The sequence below is a fragment of the Opisthocomus hoazin genome, chromosome 8 (assembly GCF_030867145.1).
Source record: "Opisthocomus hoazin isolate bOpiHoa1 chromosome 8, bOpiHoa1.hap1, whole genome shotgun sequence".
Taxonomy (NCBI): Eukaryota; Metazoa; Chordata; class Aves; order Opisthocomiformes; family Opisthocomidae; genus Opisthocomus; species Opisthocomus hoazin.
The window spans coordinates 46,328,438-46,349,602 of NC_134421.1; the positions used below are offsets into that span (position 1 = coordinate 46,328,438).

Here is a 21,165-nt window from a genome sequence, read left to right on the forward strand (position 1 = left end):
AAACTTCAGGAGTGAATTGAGCTAAAATTTAATATAAGAATTTTGTTAGATGTAGTTGAAGACTGAAAAAATGTTTGTGTACTATTGTATCTATTGGAAGGCTATTTTTTCCAGAAGATATTAAGCAAATAGTTGAAATAACTGTTCTCTGCACTTCACTGGAAAGTAACTGGAATCTTACACATACAGATATGTAGATATACAGATAAAGAGTTACGCGCATTCCCTGTTTAATACCAGAGGCTTAGCTCTCTTCAATACTGAGAATCCTTCTCTTACAGTTCAAAGAATCATAATTTTGGATTCTCTAGTGTACCGGGTCTGGCTGGGATGGAGTTAATTTTCTTCACAGCAGCCCATACAATGTTGGGTGTTACGATTTCTGACTAAAACATTGTTGATAACACACCAACGTTTTAACTATGGCTGAAAAGTGCTTGTACAGTGTCAACACCTTCTGTTTCTCACTTTGCCTCGCAGACAAATAAGCTTGGGGTGGGCAAGAAGTTGGGAGGTGACACAGCAGGGGGGGAGGGGAAAGAAGAAAAAAAGGCAGAAAAACCTGAGATGCCTGCAGTGAAAGAGTAATTTTGCTCTTTCATAAGTCTCCCTTCTCCCTTTTTAAAAATATAAAATCTATATTTACACATGTGCATACACTCCGGTAATTATTCAGAATTTGTGCACATCTGACCTTATCATTAACTTGACTAGTATGTTCAAAGCACTCTAAGCAAAAAAATAAGTGTTTTTGAACACAAAGGGCATCAGCTAGTATTATCACACGAAAGAACAAGAATCATTGTGAACACCACATTCACAAAACTTTCCTTTAGCTTTCAGGTCAATTTTTATCAACAAGTAAGTTTTATTTATAACATTCCTTATATTCAGTACCTTTCTTCATCTTGAGATGTTTCAGTGAAAGTGCTGTCATCCAGTACTTGAAAATGATTGCCACTGGGAGAGCTCATCTGCTGACTAGGCTTCTGCTTTGAAGTCTGTCTTTTATTTTTCTTTGCAACTTCGGCATTCAGGGCAAGTTTACTACATTAAACAGAGAGGAGAAAAAAAAAAATCACCGAGTAACTTTACAGAAAATATGTCTGTGAAACAACATACTTAAGATGATGTCCAGAAACAATTGAGATTAAAAGCATCTATGATAAAACACAGACTTGACTCCAAAGATCATGGAAGATACCTAAGTATTAAAAAAACTTTCCCCCAGGAATGTGGGTGAAATGCGGAATCTGAGCTAGATTCAGGTAAGTTGGAACATATCCAGTAACCCCATCAGAGGAAGTATCTGGAGCAGAGATTCCTTTGAGGGACAGGCAAGAAAAAATCCTGCTGGACTGTTGGACTAGATGACCCCCAGAGGTCCCTTCCAAAGCCTACCATTCTGTGATTCCATGGTTTCTTGCAAAAAATAACTGTTTTTTCCAGTCTTCCATTCTGGTTTTGAAGATGCATTTGGCCTCACTATTGACAAGGAAATTCACAGGAATTTGGTTTCTCTCTTTTTTTTTTTTTTTACAGCAGGCAATAAATTCGAACCTCCATTATAAGCTTAGTTTTTTCTTGAAATTTTTTTTTTTTTTGTTATTAAATGTTTGAGGAACAGGGGACTACTCAGTATGGCTTTCAGGACTGAGGAAACTACTTCAATTACTACAGCATTAGAAAACCTAAAAGATATTTAAGTAGTACTACAAATAGGAATTAGAGATTATTTCCTTAGTTTACCCTTTCACTGGCATTTCAGTCAATGTTGATCTCTCTTCAGATGAAAAATTCTTTTTGTCTTTTTCTTCTATAGTGTTTTCATTCTCCATTTTCAAACAGTCATTCTTCCTTAGAGCAACCTTTTGTTTCATTTGCTGATTAGTAACGTTGTCTGGCAGTGTATTTAATTCGTCAAGATCTTCCTGTTTTCCCACCACCTGCATTTTGAAACATCTTTGTTTGCTTTTTTCGTTCTCAACCTACAAAAAGAAAGTTAAGCTTCATATATTTCTCCACATTTCTATGAGAGAGATACCATATCCAAGATTGAATAACTCTGGGTTTACCTTTGAAATAAAGTAACAAAAAATTAAATTGATATAGAGAAGCGTTTTCACAAAATTACACTACAAAGTGTATTAAGTTATTGAAAGCACTTCGAATTCACTCATGATTAAAGATACAGTAAAAACATAGCCCTTAGAAAGAAAACAAAAGCGTATCTTAAAACATGGACAACAAAAAAGCGAAAGCGTTACTCATGGACAAAGTTAGAAGGATTGCACAATGCTAGTTGTAAAAACACAGAAAAAAAAAATCAAGTAGAAGTGTGCTGGGCTACTGTTTCTTTGCAGGGGTGGGGGGGAGAAAAAAGATCCCAAACTCACAAGCAGAAATGGTTTCACAGCAAACAGGAATCTTATCGAAGGGTAATGCAGACACACCATGCAGAAATCACAGCAAATGAATAGATTAGTCAAGACCCTGTTCAGAAGCTATTTTCATTCTTTGATTCAGAATCAGAACTGATGTAATTGTGTGCATTTCTTTTTCTGGCAATGAAGTGATAACTACTTACACTGGAACTGAGTGCCACCTACTGTTAAACTGGAACAATAATGCATCAACTACTTGCCACTGCTTTCTTTATTCGTAAGTAATGTATTTCCACTAAAACAAAAACCAACTTGCACAAAGCATCTTCCCTTAATGATGAATAGCTAGAGTGAACAGGACCATTGATGGAGAAAGACTAAAGAATAAGGAGTATCACGTGAACTTCTACCTCTTTTTGCAGCTTTTCCTTCTCTTTCTCCAAAGCCAGGAATACTATTTGCAGCATTCCTACCTTACTCTTAAATCTTTCCATATCTTGTTTTAGCTCTTTATCAAGATTCCATTTCAGCATGCCGCGCGATTGCTGACCATCTGCAAGAAGACTTTCAATTTCTGTTTCTCCTACTTTATTACTGTCAATAAGGCAGTCCCTGGGAACATCATCGTTAAATCCAGAGTCTTTTTCAAGTTTCCCTTCTGTTTCAAAAAGTGCATTTTCAACACTTGTAGAAACAGGTCTTATTTTAGGAAGAATATCAGAAACGTCATCCAAAATACTTGTTTTTAAGCTATGTCTCGGGGAGTATTCAGGACTTCCCTCTACATTTCTACTGCTTCCATTTTCATTCCCTTCCATTTCCACAGTAGGCATTTTCTTTTCCTCTCCTTTTGCTAGAAGCACCTTTGTATTATCTGTATCATTTGTGCTATCTTCTTCATCTGTACTGCAGGTTTCTTCCACATTTGCATTTAAGTTATTCTGATCAGGAACGACACCAAGACTTGGAATTACGATTTCCATTTTGGGTATTTTTCCACCTAGCTTAAGTTCATTATCTCCAAATTCACCTTTATGTTCTAACTTATTACTTAATTCTGTCACACGAGATGAAACAACACGAGAACTCTTCAATTCTTCACTGAAGCTGTCTTCTGACATTTCTTCCACAAGGGAAGTATTTCTCCCAGTTTCATTAATTTCACCAAACAGCCGCTTCAGCTCTGCTGTAATGTTTTTAAAATTTGTTTTCAATTCCCTTTTCTCATTTCCAACCCACATTCTTTCATATCTTTCTTCCCAAGGTTTTGGACTTAACCGCTTGTCAGCACTGTGCGATTCCTCATTTTCGGCTAGGGCTTCCTGACGTGAAATTTCTGCTTTGCCAGTCTGATTTTCCTGTGCTGTTTTTTCTATCAAGTTGGTAGTTTCTAAAACATATTTATCCTTAAGTAAACAGGTACAGACAGAAAGATTACCAAGAAAAAGGAAGTTACAGTTAATCTAGGTAATTTCTGTTCCAAACTCATCCTATCATATAACAGAAATTATAGAAATAAAGACATTTTAAAAGCAATTTTTATAATAAAAATCAAGGGATAATAAACTGAAGATTCACTGAATCATCATTTTCTTAAAAACAGCAGGACTTAGAGACAACAGTTTTTCTTTGATTAGATTTGTCTGGACTTTAGGGTTGCTTTTACCTTTTAGCCTGCCTGATTTCTGTTACTGGCAGCATTTGTCACAAAGTAATTTATATTTTCACATTTCATTGCTTTAATACCATTTTCCATTACAACTGCCTACATTTTCTCACCCTCCCTCCTCCATCATTCTCTCTCTGACATTTTACCGTCCCCCACCAGCTAAGCTAATACAACGTGAATGAACATGACAGCTTTTTACTGTTCACCACACGGAGAATTGGCTGTTAGGACTATTTCTTCACCAAAGACTCAGAAATATTAAATTCCATTTCAAGCTCCAAAGAAAAGCATTTATTAGAGAAACCCATCCATTCCTTCTCTCATCCCAACAACCAGGAACCCAAGCTTGTATCAAAACTGTACGGCGCCTCAACCCCACCCAGTTTCCTCATGTCCCCAACCCCATGCTCTGTTCCTCAAGAGTTCTGACTGCTCCTGTCATGTGTCACACTCCTCCCAACACACTCCCTCCCCATATGGCCTCCTTAGCTTATGGTGCTTTCTAGATAGCGCCTGCAGCCTTGGTGCCCCCATGGGCTAAGACCATCCAACTCTTCGCTCTCTTTTCTAATTTGCCAGGCTCTTCTCTCCCTCTGCAAAAGTTCCTCCTTTCAGAACAGGAAAGGACCACCTCAGGTCATCACCACCATCTATATCAGCCTCTCCATTCCCAAGTTCATTGCCCAACTACTATGACCTTCCAATAGGCTGACGTTCTGTGTTCTGTCTGTTAAAATTAGGCATGTTCCTCTTCCACGGTGCCTGGGTCTGGAGTGCAAATAATTTGCTCCACTGTCCCTTGAGGTATTACAGAAGACTCCAAGTCCCTCTATCCAGCCCTGTCCTGTATGCCCAACACAAACAGGATGCCTGCCTTATTGCCCCCTAGAACGCCCTTCGAAAAAAACCCTTTTCAAACTCTTAACATGGCCAAACAAGTGCATATTTTGCAGAGGCAAGGAAAGCATCAGAAAGCTCACCAAATTTCAAGTTTTTTTGTTTGATCTTTCTCATACAAAGAAGACGACCAGGCCTGTTTAATCAAACGGATCAGCATATTGTAGACAAATATCCCCTCTTCACTTGAATGTGCATTTTACATAGGGGAAAAACAATACACTTGACTGCACTGTATCTTAGCACCACACAAAAGGAGAAACACTGGTCAAACTTTAGGCAAACCAGCTGGAAACAAATCATGTAACCGCAAGTATCCAACATAACGACAAGGATTCTACCCGACCGTCAGAAGACTGTACCCAACTTTACTTCAGACTATAAGACAAACTTCTCTACAGGGCTCTCCCTTCAGCCTTATTCACTGACTGGTAAGTTTTCTTTACCTTATTGTATAATACAATTTACCAACTCAGACTTTAATTCAAAATATTTGGTTTTACATACCCAAACCCCATAGTTTTCAATGGCATCCTTGATGTCTTCTTTTTCATCTGATGATGACATATTAAAGGTTGATCCTGAGCACTTGCCTACAATGAAACCACATATTTTTATAGTCAGCATGACTTAATAGTACTTATTTACGCCTACAGTGCATCTTGAATCACCATATCTGTGAGAAAAAACTTAAAATAACACATCCCCTCAAATTTGCGTGCTTCTTGTGAGAAAATTATCATAATACAGTTTTAAGATGCATTTGTGTGAACTCCTTTCTTCCAGGCCATTCTACTTGTTAACATATAAATGAAATCTGCTAAAAATCACTCCAAACAGTCACAAATAAACCATTCCTCTTTCCTAAAGGTGCAGGATATCTCTCTCTCCATACATATATCTCTGACACACTGTGTGCCATGCAATAACTAGCTACATTTCTCCAGCATTTTTAATTTTCCTATGTGTTGTGCACAGAAAATCATGAACAACAAAATTACAGGCTTGAAACCTTTAAGGCCTCAGCTTTGCCCCATGCACAAGGCAAATCTGTCTAGACGTGGATCTGGACTGAGAATTTCAGTCAAACTGCTACCTCATCTGTTGCAGAAGACACAGATGGGACACTGCATGAGAGACAGGTTTGTGAAATGTTGAGAAACAACCTATGATCTGGGCATTTCACTTCTACTGTTGAAAACTGGATTCTACCCTTTCCTCTCTCAGAATTTCTCAGCAATATTGGAGAAGTCACAAACTTCTCAGAAGCAGTCACTCAGACTGGGCTCCCCATTACGGGATGCCTACCTTGAAACTCTGTTACATCGGAGACTCCAAATAGTCCCAGATACAATTTAGAAGCAGCAACTCAGAATCACAGAATCAGAATCACAGAATAGTAGGGGTTGGAAGGGACCTCTGTGGGTCATCTAGTCCAACCCCCCCGCCGAAGCAGGGTCACCTACAGCAGGCTGCACAGGACCTTGTCCAGGCGGGTCTTGAATATCTCCAGAGAAGGAGACTCCACAACCTCCCTGGGCAGCCTGTTCCAGTGCTCCGTCACCCTCAGAGAGAAGAAGTTCCTCCTCATGTTCAGACGGAACTTCCTGTGCCTCAGTTTGTGCCCATTACCCCTTGTCCTGTCACTGGGCACCACTGAAAAGAGCTTGGCCCCATCCTCCTGACACCCACCCTTCAGATATTTGTAGGCATTTATAAGGTCCCCTCGCAGCCTTCTCTTCTTCAGGCTGAACAAGCCCAGTTCCCTCAACCTCTCCTCGTAGTGGAGATGTTCCAGTCCCCTCACCATCCTTGTAGCCCTCCGCTGGACTCTCTCCAGTAGCTCTTCATCCTTCTTGAACTGGGGAGCCCAGAACTGGACACACTACTCCAGATGAGGCCTCACCAGGGTAGTGTAGAGGGGAAGGAGAACCTCCCTCGTCCTGCTGGCCACACTCTTCTTGATGCACCCCAGGATCCCATTGGCCTTCTTGGCAGCCAGGGCACACTGCTGGCTCATAGTTAACCTGTCGTCCACCAGGACACCCAGGTCCCTCTCCGCAGAGCTGCTCTCCAGCAGGTCCACCCCAAGCCTGTACTGGTGCATGAGGTTGTTCCTCCCCAGGTGCAGGACCCTGCACTTGCCCTTGTTGAACCTCATCAGGTTCCTCTCTGCCCAGCTCTCCAGCCTATCCAGGTCACGCTGAACTCATTGTCATTGTTTGCGTGGAAGGCACACTGAACACTGAAGCATCAAGTATTCAGAAAGAAACAAGTCCCAGCAGCTCAACTGTGGCATCTAAAAAGAGACGGAGGCTTTTCACGTTAATCACTCTGCACCTCCTTAACTGCTCCATAATTCTATGGTTTCTACGCAACAGCCCTTCTATATACAGAGCTTCACTGCTAAAGAGGGACACAATATTCTTCCTACAAGAAAAGTGAGCAAGACAGGGAGAAAATAGGTATCATCATAAAAATACTAAAGGGTCCAGAATTAATAAGTCACATGCCCAAACTCACTTTTGGCATTTTTTGCTTCAGGTGACTCCTTTTGCAAGCTTTCACTTCCTGAGCGGAATTACATTAGATACAAGCTTAGAATTACAACTCACATGCCTGACTTGGTAACCTCAGCTCCTCAGCCAGCCATACACACCTCCAGAGGTCAACTGTAACCTCAAGTTACACGGTGTGCAATAATAACCTTCTCCTTCCACCTCAATCACTGATGGGTGCAATTTCCTAGATTTTTTGTAAATTTGTTTTTTAGGTATTTTAACACAAGGCATTCCTCAACACCCATCAGTCATTAGTGTTGACTGCACTTAACTCACACGGTTGTTAAGATGCTCTGTTGATGACTATGACATATTTCAGACAGTCTGATGAGTACTAGAGATAATAACAACAATCTTTAATGATTATCTAAGGATAATGTTCTATAAAAAAACAGGTGTTTTCCCCTTTTTCTTGTTTTTCAAGATCACAAAGTGGCAGGGGTTGGAAGGGACCTCTGTGGATCATCTAGTCCAACCCCCCTGCCAAAGCAGGGTCACCCAGAGCAGGCTGCACAGGACCGCGTCCGGGCAGGTTTTGAATATCTCCAGAGAAGGAGAATCCACAACCCCTCTGGGCAGCCTGTTCCACTGCTCTGTCACCCTCAAATCAAAGAACTTCTTGAAAAGAGTCTGGCACCACCCTCAAGACATTTATAAGCATTTATAAAGTCCCCTCTCAGACTTCTCCAAGTTAAACAAGCCAAGCTCCCTCAGCCTTTCCTTGTAGGAGACTTGCTCCAGGCCCCCAATCACCTTCGTAACCCTCCACTGGACTCTCTCCAGTAGGTCTTCATCTTTCTTGAACTGGGGAGCCCAGAAATGGATGCATTACTCCAGGTGTGGGCTCACTAGGGCAGAGTAGAGGGGAAGGAGAACCTCCCTCGACCTGCTGGCCACACTCCTCCTAATGCACCCCAGGATCCCATTGGCCTTCTTGGCAACAAGGGCACACTGCTGGCTCATGGTCAGTTTGTCATCCACCAGCACTCCCAGGTCCCTCTCCACAGAGCTGCTCTCCAGCAGGTCCGCCCCAGGCCTGTACTGGTGCATGGGGTTGTTCTTCCCCAGCTGCAGGACCCTGCACTTGCCCTTGTTGACCTTGACCAGGTTCCTCTCTGCCCAACTTTCCAGCCTGTTCAGGTCTCGCTGAATGGCAGCACAGCCTTCTGGTGTATCAGCCACTCCTCCCAGTATTTTTTCTGTCATCAGAAAACTTGCTGAGGGTACACTCTAACTCTTCATCCAGGTCGTTGATGAAGAAGTTGAACAAGGCTGGGCCCAGTACTGACCTCTGGGGAACACCACTAGTTACAGGCCTCCAACTAGACTTTGCGCCACTGATGACAACCCTCTGAGCTCTGCCATTCAGCCAGTTCTCAATCCACCTCACTGTCCACTCAACTAGCTCTCACTTCCTCAGCTTCCCTGTGAGGATGTTATGGGAGACAGTGTTAAAAGCCTTGCTGAAGTCGAGGTAGACAACATCCACTGCTCTCCCCTCATCTACCCAGCCAGTCACACCATCGTAGAAAGCTATCAGATTGGTCAGGCATGATTTCCCCTTGGTGAATCCATGTTGACTACTCCTGACAACCTCTTTCTCCTCCATACGCTTAGAGATGACATCCAGAACGAGCTGTTCCAAGAGCACAGACTAGATTCAGCCTTTACTGATGCTTGTAGATATCCCAATACCAAGCTGTTTGCTGGTGCAGAGGAAGGTTCCAAGCAGCACTGGAAATAGAGGACAGATGTGCTGGTGGTCAAGGAACATTTGTACATAGCACCATAGAAGGTACTGTAGAAAGTGTCGCAAATTATCAATATCAGGATGCTAAGAGTAAGCAAGCACTTAGTGCCTATACAAATAACCTCCAGAATTTGTAGGTCTTCGTTTCCTCCATATGCATAGTTATGCATAGTCTTTGTATACGGGTCCTTGTCCCTTTTTACTAGAATTGTAATGTGGCTGGATAATTTGAACCAGCAAGTCCCTCCCTCACCGAGTTCTGGGAGTGCCAACTGGAAGGGGTGGCCAGAAGCACTGGAGCTTGACGAAATCCAGGAGAAGTAGCTGCACAGATGTCACACTGATCTGTAACATTCTTTCAGAAAACAAAATGGAAAAGAACTCAAGAGAGCAGAACTAGGCAGACAGGCACCCAGTATGTTGGTAATTTGCACGTAAGCCTCTTGGGTGGTAACAGTATCTCCTAGAATGAGAAGAGTCTAGACACACCGGTGTGCTCAGAGTTTCTACTACTCCTAGAAGCCTCTCCACCCCAAGTACATCAGGGGGTGGTCAGTCCCTCAGATGCGATTGCTCCTACACTGTTTCCATAAATGTACGCTTACCAAATTTCATCAGTGTTCATTCAAGTCACAAACTGCAACATGCATGCAGCTTCCTGCCATACAACTTGCTATGTGTGATCGCTCCCACCATGTAACGTAGACATGATAATTTTGCTTAAAAGACAAAGTATTTTGTGGATGCAGTAGGGATGTGACACCTTTCCTGAAGAATACTGCACAGCACTGACTGAAACTAGCTTTTCTGGTCAACTGTATCTCCCTGAAAGCTGGATAAAAGCAGACCTGCTAGCACCCAGATTTGTACTGGCCTTCTGAACATGCAATTCACATTCTCTATTCACATTATGTAGGTGTCAATGTTTTAGATTCTTTATCAGAGTCCAGAGACTTTAAAATTAGGTGCCATACTGTTATAATCAAAAACAACCCAAACTCCTATTCAGTCTTGCCCATCGTAGTCAACAGTAAAGTTTTCAGCAGCAGATATTTGAGTCTGAAGTCTCAGTCTCTAGATAAGACTTTAGGATCTTTGGAGCCCATAAGATTTCTTTTCCACAGGGTTTACTCAATCTTGAAATTTCTGTACAATGGGCACAGAACAAGGAAAAAGGCAGGAAAGATGAGAGGCAACAACATTCTTCCATCTACAAAATTCCAGTTCTCATGGTGTCCGTAACTCTAGCCAGTAATTATTTTTCCAGCCACTGGAAAAATAATTCAAAAACCTAAACTGAAAAAAAAGATGACTTCTCCCATTAGCTGTTGCAAGTAAAATTTCTTCTCTTCTTGGAGCAGTAATTTATGAGTCTATTTTCTGTATTACTGGCTTCTGTCAACATTGGGAGACAGGAATGACTCCTCCTTGTTAAGACTTTTTCGCTCTTAGCACAGGGAGAAATTTTTAGTTTAAACACTGATAGAACCCTAGCCTGAAGCTTCTGAAGAGCCTGCCATTTTAAAATGTCAGTCATTTATTACTAGCATGTATTTTTATTAATGGATACCTGCAGTGGGGTTAGATAAATCTGGCTTTGTGCTTAACACATAAATACACAGAAATCCCTGTGCACACAGAAGACGCAAATCCCCCACCTTTTACTCTGTCTGTTCTCTAGCGAGCATTGAAAGATGACTTTTAGTGTTCTTTCCAATTAGCCTTTACCACTCCTCTCTCTTCTGAGATTTCCCTCCGCATAAATTGTCTTACATAATGACTTTTTGCAGATTACAGTGCAAAGCAGCTACTCTTCTATACAGAATATGTGAGAACAGCACTACTTAATTTTGACCCAAAAACAGATTTTAAGAAATTATAACTGTGGGTCAGTAACTAGGTAAATAGAACGGGAAATTTCATCTCATTCAACATTTAATTGTTTCATTGTTAATCTGTTTTCCAGATTTATGAAATAAACTTGTGAAGGGTGGTATTCAACCCTTTTAGAGCTTGAAATATTTGTGCTGCAGGAATCATGATGCTTTGTTTAAATTGCTTAAACCCAAATCCAAACATAAAAGTTTGAAAGAAATTTTCACATGTACTTCTTAACACCCGATGCTCAAGATAACACATGGGTAAAAAACAACACGACATACATGAATAAAGACACACAGGAAAAAAGATACCATAAACTGAGCTATGAAAAGGCAGTCTTTCCTTTCTGTGTTCGCAATATTACAACCTACTGTCCACTATGGGGCTACATTTCACATCAGTGTCTAACACAGACAAAACCAAAACTCATGTTTTAATTGAACAACTTTTAACAAACCTCTATGCATCTTGCAAAAATAGCAGCACTGCAAAACACAGGCCAAAAGAGGACCTGTTATTGCTTACCCTTTAAGAATACATGAGAGAGAGAGAGGACAAGAGAGAGACAAAGAGGGGAAGAGCACTATTTTTCCTAGAAAGAAACTTCACCTCTATTATTGTCAAGAGAACAATGGTACTTCTTTTTGCCCCTACAACAAGGATGCCAAAGAACTTGGAACTATTTGTATTCCATACTTAGAAGTTACAATAATTTTAAAAATTATTTCCAATTAACTACTACACTTACTTGACTACATACCTGTTCACCTCTCTCTGGTTTATGTTTTCAATAGCCGACTGCAGAAACTTTAAAACCTGAATGGGGAATTGTTTCTCATCCCATTAACAAATATGCAAATCAATAAATGTTAGAACAAAGAAACAAAAAAGCCCATTAAGGTCACATATCCTCTCTCCAATATACAGTGGACCAGCTAGCTGCTTCACTTTTAGCCTTGTTTCCAAAGAAAAGAGAATTCCTGACCATATGCTGACACTGTCATTTTGTTCCATCTTGTCTTTCTTTCCCACTTCCTTCCCCCACCTCTGAACCTGATGGTCAGTTTCCACGAAACCAGAGGCAGGCCTCAGAGGAAGGTATTTGCTACATGTTTAAAAACAATTGCCAGAGAGGTAGAGAAGAGCCAGGCAAGTACTAATTCCTTCTAAGTACAGCTACAGCATGAGCCCAAGAACTACCCTTTCTGTCTCACCTGCAGCTCCTGGACAGATTAGCCTGCAGATCCCTAGCTTGGAATCAGCTACAGCACATGCTCAGAGAACCAGGAATATCAGGAAGGGGGTTGTTTTGAGAAATTGGAAGGAAAGCAAACTTGAGGACTACCTGAAAACGGGAAATGACAGCAGGTATGGTGGAGCAAGCCTACATCATGGAAAGGTATTTGTTGAATGGTAGACTAGAGGGGGGAGCACACAAATGCACAGAGGCATATTTCAGTAGACCACCTGCTCCCAGAACACGCTGCTAGAACCATTAATTTAATACTAGGAAAAAAACTATAAGTACAATGTGTTTGTCCATAAAAGAACACTACAAAGAGACTGTTATGAATACCTTCAATATCCTCTGCTTCTCCTAAACCAAATTCCTCCAACAGATCTGCAAAACAAATCAGATTCTTTATTAAATACTATCCAGAACGATTACGAAGCTAAACCCAGAACCACATGAAGTAAACACTACCTGATTTCTGCTGCCTTTTTTTAAGAGAGGGTTCATTCATTTCCAAAACAGATTCAGGAGTCTTCAGCTATGAAAGACACAATTCAATGATAAAAAAAAACATATTCAAAGTAACAACATACTATTTACTGAGCAGAACAGATAGGCATTCTGACATGAACAAATACTTACCTGTGAATTGTTGGGTTTCTCCAAAAAGCCTGGGGGTGAAAAATGTTTTGGGAAGTGTTAAGTGGAGGTACCTTTTACTCCATTCAACATCAACTAAGCACCAGTTGCAAGCATTATTTCATTGAGAGTACAATACCTAACATTCAATTTACCTCATCATATAGCATTCATACTAGTACACAAGAACTGGACAATCCATACTTCCCAATGTGCATCTCTGATTTAAAAAATTAATAATCACAGAACTAGAAGAATTCACGTGAAGCAGTAAGTTCATGCTCATTAACAGAACAAGATCATAATATTTAGTCCTTTTCAGGAGCTGAATCCTGATTTTTAAAAGGATCATTTAAAAAGCCAAAGCTGGTCTGCTGTAGAGAACGATAAAACAGTCCAACATCACTATGACTATGATTATCCTACAAGCGTTTAATGTTGAGGAGTATTTTCCCTCCCATTGATGGGACAAAGAAAGCATAGGTGCAGATGCAGAAGTCTCATACATGTGTCATTCAATGAGGTAAAATCAAGCTAGTTCAACAGTTTGTTCTGGTTCAGCTTGCAAGGAAAGAAAAGAAACAAATGTTGTTTGGCTGTAATCTCCATTTATACCATAGCTGCAAATACTTTTTTTTTTTTTTAATTTTTGTACAACATTAAATCATTTCCAAACCCACACAACCTTCTGGCCCACCTGTATTTCTCAAAAACTCTGCTTTAGTCATCTTACAGTTTGAGTCCTCTCATGAAAGAATATGAAATGTTCCTAAGAACGGCTCCACAGCAAAATTTTTATACTTTAAAAAAAATCATTAAAAAATAATCAGTATTTGATTTCAGTAAACTTGGTGGTCTAGCAGTACAGATGTATCTTAGAAATATTACCACAATCACCTTTTACGCCCTTTCCACACTGACTTTAAACTTATCTTAGTAGAATCATACAAAGCAGACTTCCCTGACAACTACTCAACAAGCAGATTTACAAGCTCCCAGGAGCCTGTAAAGTTCTGCTTCCAACTTACTAAACTAAAACTGGATTAGCTTCTTCAGCTATTCTATTGTACCTATACAACAAGCAGGATTGACAAACCGTTTGTTACAGTAGAAATCCTTCAGAAAAGTTCTGCTCCAATAGCCTAACTTCCCTATCATCCTATGCTCAAGATGCTCAAGAGAGTGTCACAAGCTACAGCCAGAAACCCCTAGCAGCAAAACCTGATCTTTTAGTCACATTTTAGCTCCCAGGCAAAGCACAACAGAAAGCTATCAAAAATTACGCTAGGCAAAAAAAATGCTTAGCCTGATCATCTTTCTTCTCCTGCATTATCATCCAAGAACCTTTAAATGTTCAGACCCGTCAGTCCTAAACCACATACACTTCCCTCACTATGCAACAAGAACCTGAATCCAAAAAAATACAAACATGTCCAGTGAACACGCATAATACAAACAAGACAACTTCCTTTACAAACTGGCCAGCTAGTGCTGTGATAACTGGTGTTAATTAACAAATACTAAGTACTTCATTGCTATAGCACACACACACATAATGACAGCACTCGTAAGACAGACACTGATAAAGGCTCACTTTAGCCTATAAATGCTTAAGGACAAACATTCAGTCCACCAGAAAGTTACCATTGCCGCTCTCCCCTGAAACGATCTGTGAGCATGCTCCACGCGTGTCTGCAACTGCGAGCAACACATCGGACAATGATTTTCCCAGACTCTCAGAATCCGTCTGTATAATTTAAAACACATGCATGAGAATTGGTACAAATGCATTTTCAACTCATTTCTATGCAAAAAGCTCCTGCTAACCCACCTTGCATAGCATGGTATCTAGTATATTAGAGACAGACAAAGCCTTGGCAAGATCCTTGGAAAGGACACATCAAGAAACAGTATATTGGAAAAATCACAGCAGTTGTATGTGTTTTCAGATTTTAGGTAAAAACCTCACAATTCATCTAAACTATTCTGTCATGTTGATAAACCTTGACAAACTGGACAGCTACAAGAGAGAATTAACATGGTAACTGAAGACGTGGGTTGTGAACAAATAACTGCAGGTCTGTGATGATCCAACTTTTGTACTGAACTTGTACCTGACGTTCAAGTTTGTGCTTAGGTTCCCCAGGCATGCGCAGTGATGAGCAAACATGTTGCTAGTCCCAATCGCAAGGGCTACTTGGGCTGAACAAAGACTAGCAAGGCAAAGCTTAGAGAAATTAAGGTTACTTACAAAAAAAAAATTTAGTCTTGTACAGTGGGGAAGAGTTAATTTTTCCTCACAAAAGCCAGAGAGGGTTTGCAACAGACCCTGCTCATTTTCTTCTAGCCCACTATCACAGACAGAAAGAACTAAAAGGGCAAACACAGACAGCATGTGTGGTATCTCTCTTGAACATGACTTTCAAAACAGGAGAGAGGATTCAGAAGCAGCTAATCGTCTAGGTTATAGACCCTAAGGGCAATCACTGACCAAGTCAGTAGAATAGAGCTGTATGGTAAAAAAACAACAATCCTGCCAGCAGCTGTGAAAAGCTCAGAGTATTTTAAGCAACAAGAAACTTCACTGCTTCAATACTACACCAGAAACTAAACTCAAAGGCCAGTTGCTATGAGACCCAAGTTGTTGGTTTGGCCCAACTTCATCCCAATCCTAACTGATCAGCTGGCCTAGATCAGCAGTATTTCAAGGGCCCCCAATTACAAACACATGGCAGAAGCAGGAAAAGAGGAAATAAGCCTCATCAAGGAGGGCCCAAGTCAAAAGTAAGCTCTCAAGTGTTTCTGGATCTTACTCCTACCCTCCCCACCCTCCTTTGGTGGGAAGCACTATGTCCTTCACAGAAAGCACCTCAGAATCCCAGGGAGATTCGACATCTTCCTCTTCCTCTGCTCCCACTGCTGGCAGGGTACCTACAAATAAAGGAGAAGTGAGACACTGAGTGTTAATATTTCACTCTGCTTTTCCCCATCAGGCAACCCCTGCATCCAAAAGACGCACAGTGGTTCTGCTGCTGAGGGCAAACTAAGAAGTGAGTGTTATTCAAAGGTTTCTTCACACCCAGCCACATCATGTTTTTTCCTTTACATTGCCACCTCCTCTTGCCTCCTTTCCAGCAGAAGATGGATATTCACAACAGCAGACACAGCTACAAGCCATACCCAACACACGTTTGGGTAACATTTAGGAAGACACTCTAGCACACTGCAGTCCTGTGGTATACAGAGTTTAGATCACCGGCTCTCCCGTCTACAGCTCCAGAATTTGGCATTTACTACCACCTTCCACTGTGCAGGAGGTACCGTAGAAATACTATCCACAACATGCTTACACTAGCATCACTAAAATTGCCAAGCAACAATGCTCTTTTTCTAGTGCCACCAGGAAAAATCTTCCTTGACAGAGAGTTGTTACTCTGCACCCTCCCAGAAGCTAAACATCTAAGCACTGCCATTTAAAAACGGAGGCGCATAGCTCAAACACTCACCCCAAACACACAAGAGCCGTTTCTGTCTCAGATGGTTAACACCCAAATCTCTCCTCTACCAGATGAACGTAAGGCTTGGGCTCAGTGGATTCCTGGCCAGATTAGACTATCTTCATTTCTTTTTTTTAAGCTACCATTAGGTAAAACTGATTCAGGATTCACTTGTGTGGAGACATGGACATATAGGGGGAAGCAGCTGGAAAGCACTGAGGGCACCCATCCCAGAAGCAGGCAACTGCTGGTTCCAGCCTGGGCTCTGACTACTTACACTATGCCAAATGTATGCTTACCGTAAAATAAACAGAGACAGAAGAGCATGTGTAGGCACACTTGAATACAGCAGGTTCTCCTAGGCCCCCTGCGTAGCATTTGATCATCAGCTGCACATGCTCTGGTAACATTTACCACACCAAGCTACTCTCTAGAGACAGACAACAGAAACAGTGCCTTCTCCTGCTCCGAGACCTGAGGTGAGTATCAAAGTGCTCAACTCTGACCGAGCTGGTAATGCTTTCAAGCACACACAAGTGTGGCACTGGAGAGAAACTGGACAAGGTGTGGCGCTGGCACAGAACAGCTTTGTCTCAGCTTGAGAGGGGCTTTCCCAGGCTTCAGCCAAGAGCAATCACAGCTTTTCAGTCTGACAGTAAGGGCCAGAAAGGGGACTATACTGTCACACACAAGAAACTCTAGTCCTCCTTCTCTTTGTCATCCGTGCATTTTGTTCAGACCACTTCAGGGAGAACACAGCAACAAAAGCAAGAATGGCACTTGCTTCACACAGCATCATTTGGAATCCAATGCCACAATTTCAGTTCTTCAAGAGTGAAAAGGAACAACAGCTGCTTTCCTTCTCTGCCAATGTCTGCTAGGATTCACAGGCAAGGGAAAATTTGCTACCTCAGAAGTCAATCACCATTTTATTAGTGCACCATTTACTGTGCATTAATATTTATAGAGGAGGAACTGGGATCAGTATTTACTAACTCACTTCTCTCACCAGCATCGTCTTTTGAAGCATTGTGGGCTTGATGGCTATTATTACAAATTGAATTTTTCACACCCTCACCAAATGCAGTTTGTAGCTCTTCACCACTGTCTTCCTTTTCCTGCTCCTCCTCCTCTTCTTCCTGTTCAGGTGAGTCTTCCTAAAAGACATTGACCGAAACAGCTGAAAGAACAGAAACAAGCATCTTCTTCGCTATCCACTGACAACTTGAAAAATACTTTTCTTGTGTAAGACAAGAGGGAAACTGTTGAGCTCTGTTTTACAAGGCCTTCAGCTTTTCCATGTGAATCTATAGGAGTAGACAGCAATGCCTAATGTCGCAAGTCTCACCCCTGGTTCTGCAAAGCCCCTGAGAAGAACTTCCTCATGTCAGTATACTAGCTTCATTAAAGTTACATCACTCCGGGACACATTTCTTCTTTTCCCCTGCGTTGCTCCAAGGAAAATCACTAGCTTCCTGCTATTCAAACTTCTTTTTGTTTCCTCACTTTCAGCCATCACATAATGAATTTTACTAAATGGCAGTGAATTTTCACAGATAAGATCTGTCCGTACAATTCAGAAAAATTTAACTGATTTCAGAAAAAAGTCTATTGCCTATTCTTTGTCCTGCAAAACCACTGTAACTAACAGAAAAAATTATTGAAAATACTGCCTGATATTATAATACCCAAGAAATTGCTTTGGTTAGGAGTAAGACATTTTCTAATAACAAAAATGGATGGTCAAAAGATGGATTTAAGTGAATCATAGAATAGTAAAGGTTGGAATGGACCTTAAAGATCATCTGGTTCCAACCCCCCTGCCATGAGCACGGACATCTTCCACCAGACCAGGTTGCTCAGAGCTCCATCCAACCTGGCCCTGAACACTGCCAGGGAGGGGGCAGCCACAGCTTCCCTGGCCAGCCTGGTCCATTGTTTCACCACCCTCATGGTGAAGAATTTCTTCCTAATATCTCATTTAAATCTGCCCACTTTTAGTTTACAGCCGTTCCCCTTGTCCTATCACTACACACCCTTGTGAAAAGTCCCTCTCCATCCTTCCTGCCAGCCCTTTCAGAACAAGTATTAAGAGAAATCCGGTTTACCATTTGGTTCTTACCTATACTACCCTTAGAAAATACCCTTGTGATTGAATCCTCCCTACATACTTACTTCGGTGCTTGAGTGAAATGCTGCTCTTAAATTTTCTTGACGCCTATTTAAGCGCAAGTTTTCACTTTCTTGTTTCAGTGCTTCGCAAACTTTATCATCTACTTCTTCATATTGCTCTTCTCCAGTATCTTCATCATCCACACGTTCAAGAACAACAGAATTCAGTCTTTGACTTCCAAGCTCTGGGTTTTTTGCTGCTGACAAAGAATCATTACCACTTTCAAAGCCACTGCCAAAGCTTGACTTTTTCTCCTTTTGACAGCCATCTGAGAGAGGCTGCGGTATCTCTTTTCTCCAGTCTGAAATTTCACAGTCTGCAAAACAGGAGTCAGCATTTCTGTGAAACTTCTCCTGAACAATGCTTTTCCTGTTCTGGCTTTCTTGTGTATCTTGCAAATTATTTAGATTTTGAAAAACAGCTTGTTTTGGTACTGACTTGCAAGATACTTCATTATTCATTACCTTTGGAGACATGGCAGTTATATTTTCTTGCAACCTTTCGTAACACCCAGCTATGAAAGACACAGGAGTATCAACAGATTCCTCCACCTTTTCATCAAGTTCTTTACTTATTTTATGATCATCATCACAGACATCTCCAGTTCCACACTGAGCTTCTCCTTCATACTTACTGTTACTAAAATAGTCCAATTTCTGATTAATGTCCCCTTTAGGTTCTGTTTTTTCTCCCTGCTCCTCTTTCAGTATGTTATTAGACTGAGTTTCTTCATCTTCCAGATCTTCCTCCTCCTTTTCATCTTGAGTAAGGTCTTCATCGTCCTCTTCTTCTTCCTCTTCCTCCTCACAATCTTCATCATCTCCATTGTCACCTTCATCATCATCTTCCTCCTCCTCCAATTCTTCTTCCTCCAGGTTGCTTGCATCTGAGACATCCTGAATCAACAGTTCTCCACATTCTCCTTTGTTCAGGTTCTCATCTGTTGGGGTTCTTTGTTTGAGGCTTTGTTTTGGTGACTTCGGACTTTCAATTCTAGAACCATCACCACCATCTTAAAGCACAAGAAAAACGCATGTGAACGAAAGAAGTTATGTAAATAGCAACAGGCACGTTACCAGATTAACGCACAGGAGAGGAATCATCTGAGAGTGTCTTGAAAAGGAGCCAGACAAGGGATGGGCAGGATGGATGTTTGAATGTTGTTTCCAAGGATGGGGCATCTACTACCTCTCTGGGCAGCCTGTGCCAGTGTTTCACCACCCTCACTGTCAAAATTTTCTTCCTTACATCCAGTCTAAACTTACCCTCTCTCAGTTTAAAGCCATTACCCCTTGTCCTATCACTACAGGCCCTGCTGCTAAAAAGTCTGTCCCCATCTTTCTTATAAGCCCCCTTTAAGTACTGGAAGGCTGCAATAAGGTTTCCTGAAGCCTTCTCTTCTCCAGTCTGAACAGCCCCACTCTCTCAGCCTTTCCTCACAGCAGAGGTGTTCCATCCCTCTGATCATCTTTATGGCTCTCCTCTGGACCTGCTCCAACAGCTCCATGTCTTTCCTGTGCTGAGGGCTCCAGAGCTGGATGCAGGACTCCAGGTGGGGTCTTACCAGAGCAGAGCAGAGGGGCAGAATCCCCTCCATTGTACAGCAAGACATCTATGACTTGGTCGCCATCACAGAAACACTGTGGGATGACTCTTATGACTGGAGTGCTGCGATGCATGGCTATAAACTCTTTAGCAGGGACAGGCGAGGAAAGAGAGGCAGTGGGGTGGCGCTGTATGTTAGGGACTGCTTTGGTTGTATAGAGCTCAACAATTGTGATGACAAGGTTGAATGCTTATGGGTAAAGATGAGGGGGAAAGCCAACAAGGCAGACATCCTGGTGGGGGTCTGTTACAGACCACCCAACCAGGATGAAGAGGCATATGAAGTTTTCTGTAAGAGGCTGGCAGAAGTCTCACAATCGCTAGACCTTGTTCTGGTGGAGGACTTCAACTTACTAGACATCTGCTGGAAATAAAACACAGCAGAGAGGAAGCAGTCTAGGAGGTTCCTGGAGTGTGTGGAAGACAACTTCCCGACGCAGCTGGTAAGTGAGCCTACCACGGGAAGTGCCTCGCTAGACCTGCTGCTTACTAACAGAGAAGGACTGGTGGGAGATGTGGTGGTCGGAGGCTGTCTTGGGCATAGTGACCATGAAATTATAGAGTTCTTGGTTCAAAGTGAAGAGGGGGGCCAACAAAACCACCACCATGGACTTCTGGAGGGCAGACTTTGGCCTGTTCAGTATGCTGGTTGAGAGAGTCCCTTGGGAGAGAGTTCTGAAGGGCAAAGGGGTCCAGGCAGGCTGGACATTCTTCAAGCAGGAAGTCTTAAAGGCACAGGAGAAGGCTGTCCCCATGTGCCACAAGAACAACCGGCAGGGAAGATGACCAGCCTGGCTGAACAAGGAGCTCTTGCTGGGACTCAGGAAAAAAAAAAAAAGAGGGTCTACCACCTATGGAAAAAAGGGCAGGCAACT

At 41.8% G+C, this 21,165-nt stretch overlaps 1 protein-coding gene across 7 annotated transcripts in view; it reads right to left on the reverse strand.

Annotated features, from left to right (window-relative positions):
- LOC104337528 (ankyrin repeat domain-containing protein 26) overlaps positions 1 to 21,165 on the reverse strand; it is a 69,744-nt gene that overhangs the window by 30,728 nt on the left and 17,851 nt on the right. For 5 of the 7 annotated variants that reach the window (XM_075429044.1, XM_075429043.1, XM_075429041.1 and 2 more), the window contains 10 exons: positions 18,688 to 19,697; positions 17,591 to 17,669; positions 15,885 to 15,946; positions 14,660 to 14,762; positions 13,019 to 13,047; positions 12,848 to 12,914; positions 12,719 to 12,763; positions 5,458 to 5,543; positions 1,750 to 1,988; positions 898 to 1,047 (listed from right to left, as the gene is read on the reverse strand). In XM_075429044.1, coding sequence (XP_075285159.1) covers positions 898 to 1,047; positions 1,750 to 1,988; positions 5,458 to 5,543; positions 12,719 to 12,763; positions 12,848 to 12,914; positions 13,019 to 13,047; positions 14,660 to 14,762; positions 15,885 to 15,946; positions 17,591 to 17,669; positions 18,688 to 19,697 — 1,870 coding nt within the window. The remainder of the gene's footprint in view (positions 1 to 897; positions 1,048 to 1,749; positions 1,989 to 5,457; positions 5,544 to 12,718; positions 12,764 to 12,847; positions 12,915 to 13,018; positions 13,048 to 14,659; positions 14,763 to 15,884; positions 15,947 to 17,590; positions 17,670 to 18,687; positions 19,698 to 21,165) is intronic. The other 2 variants (XM_075429047.1, XM_075429042.1) reach the window with 2 other exon arrangements.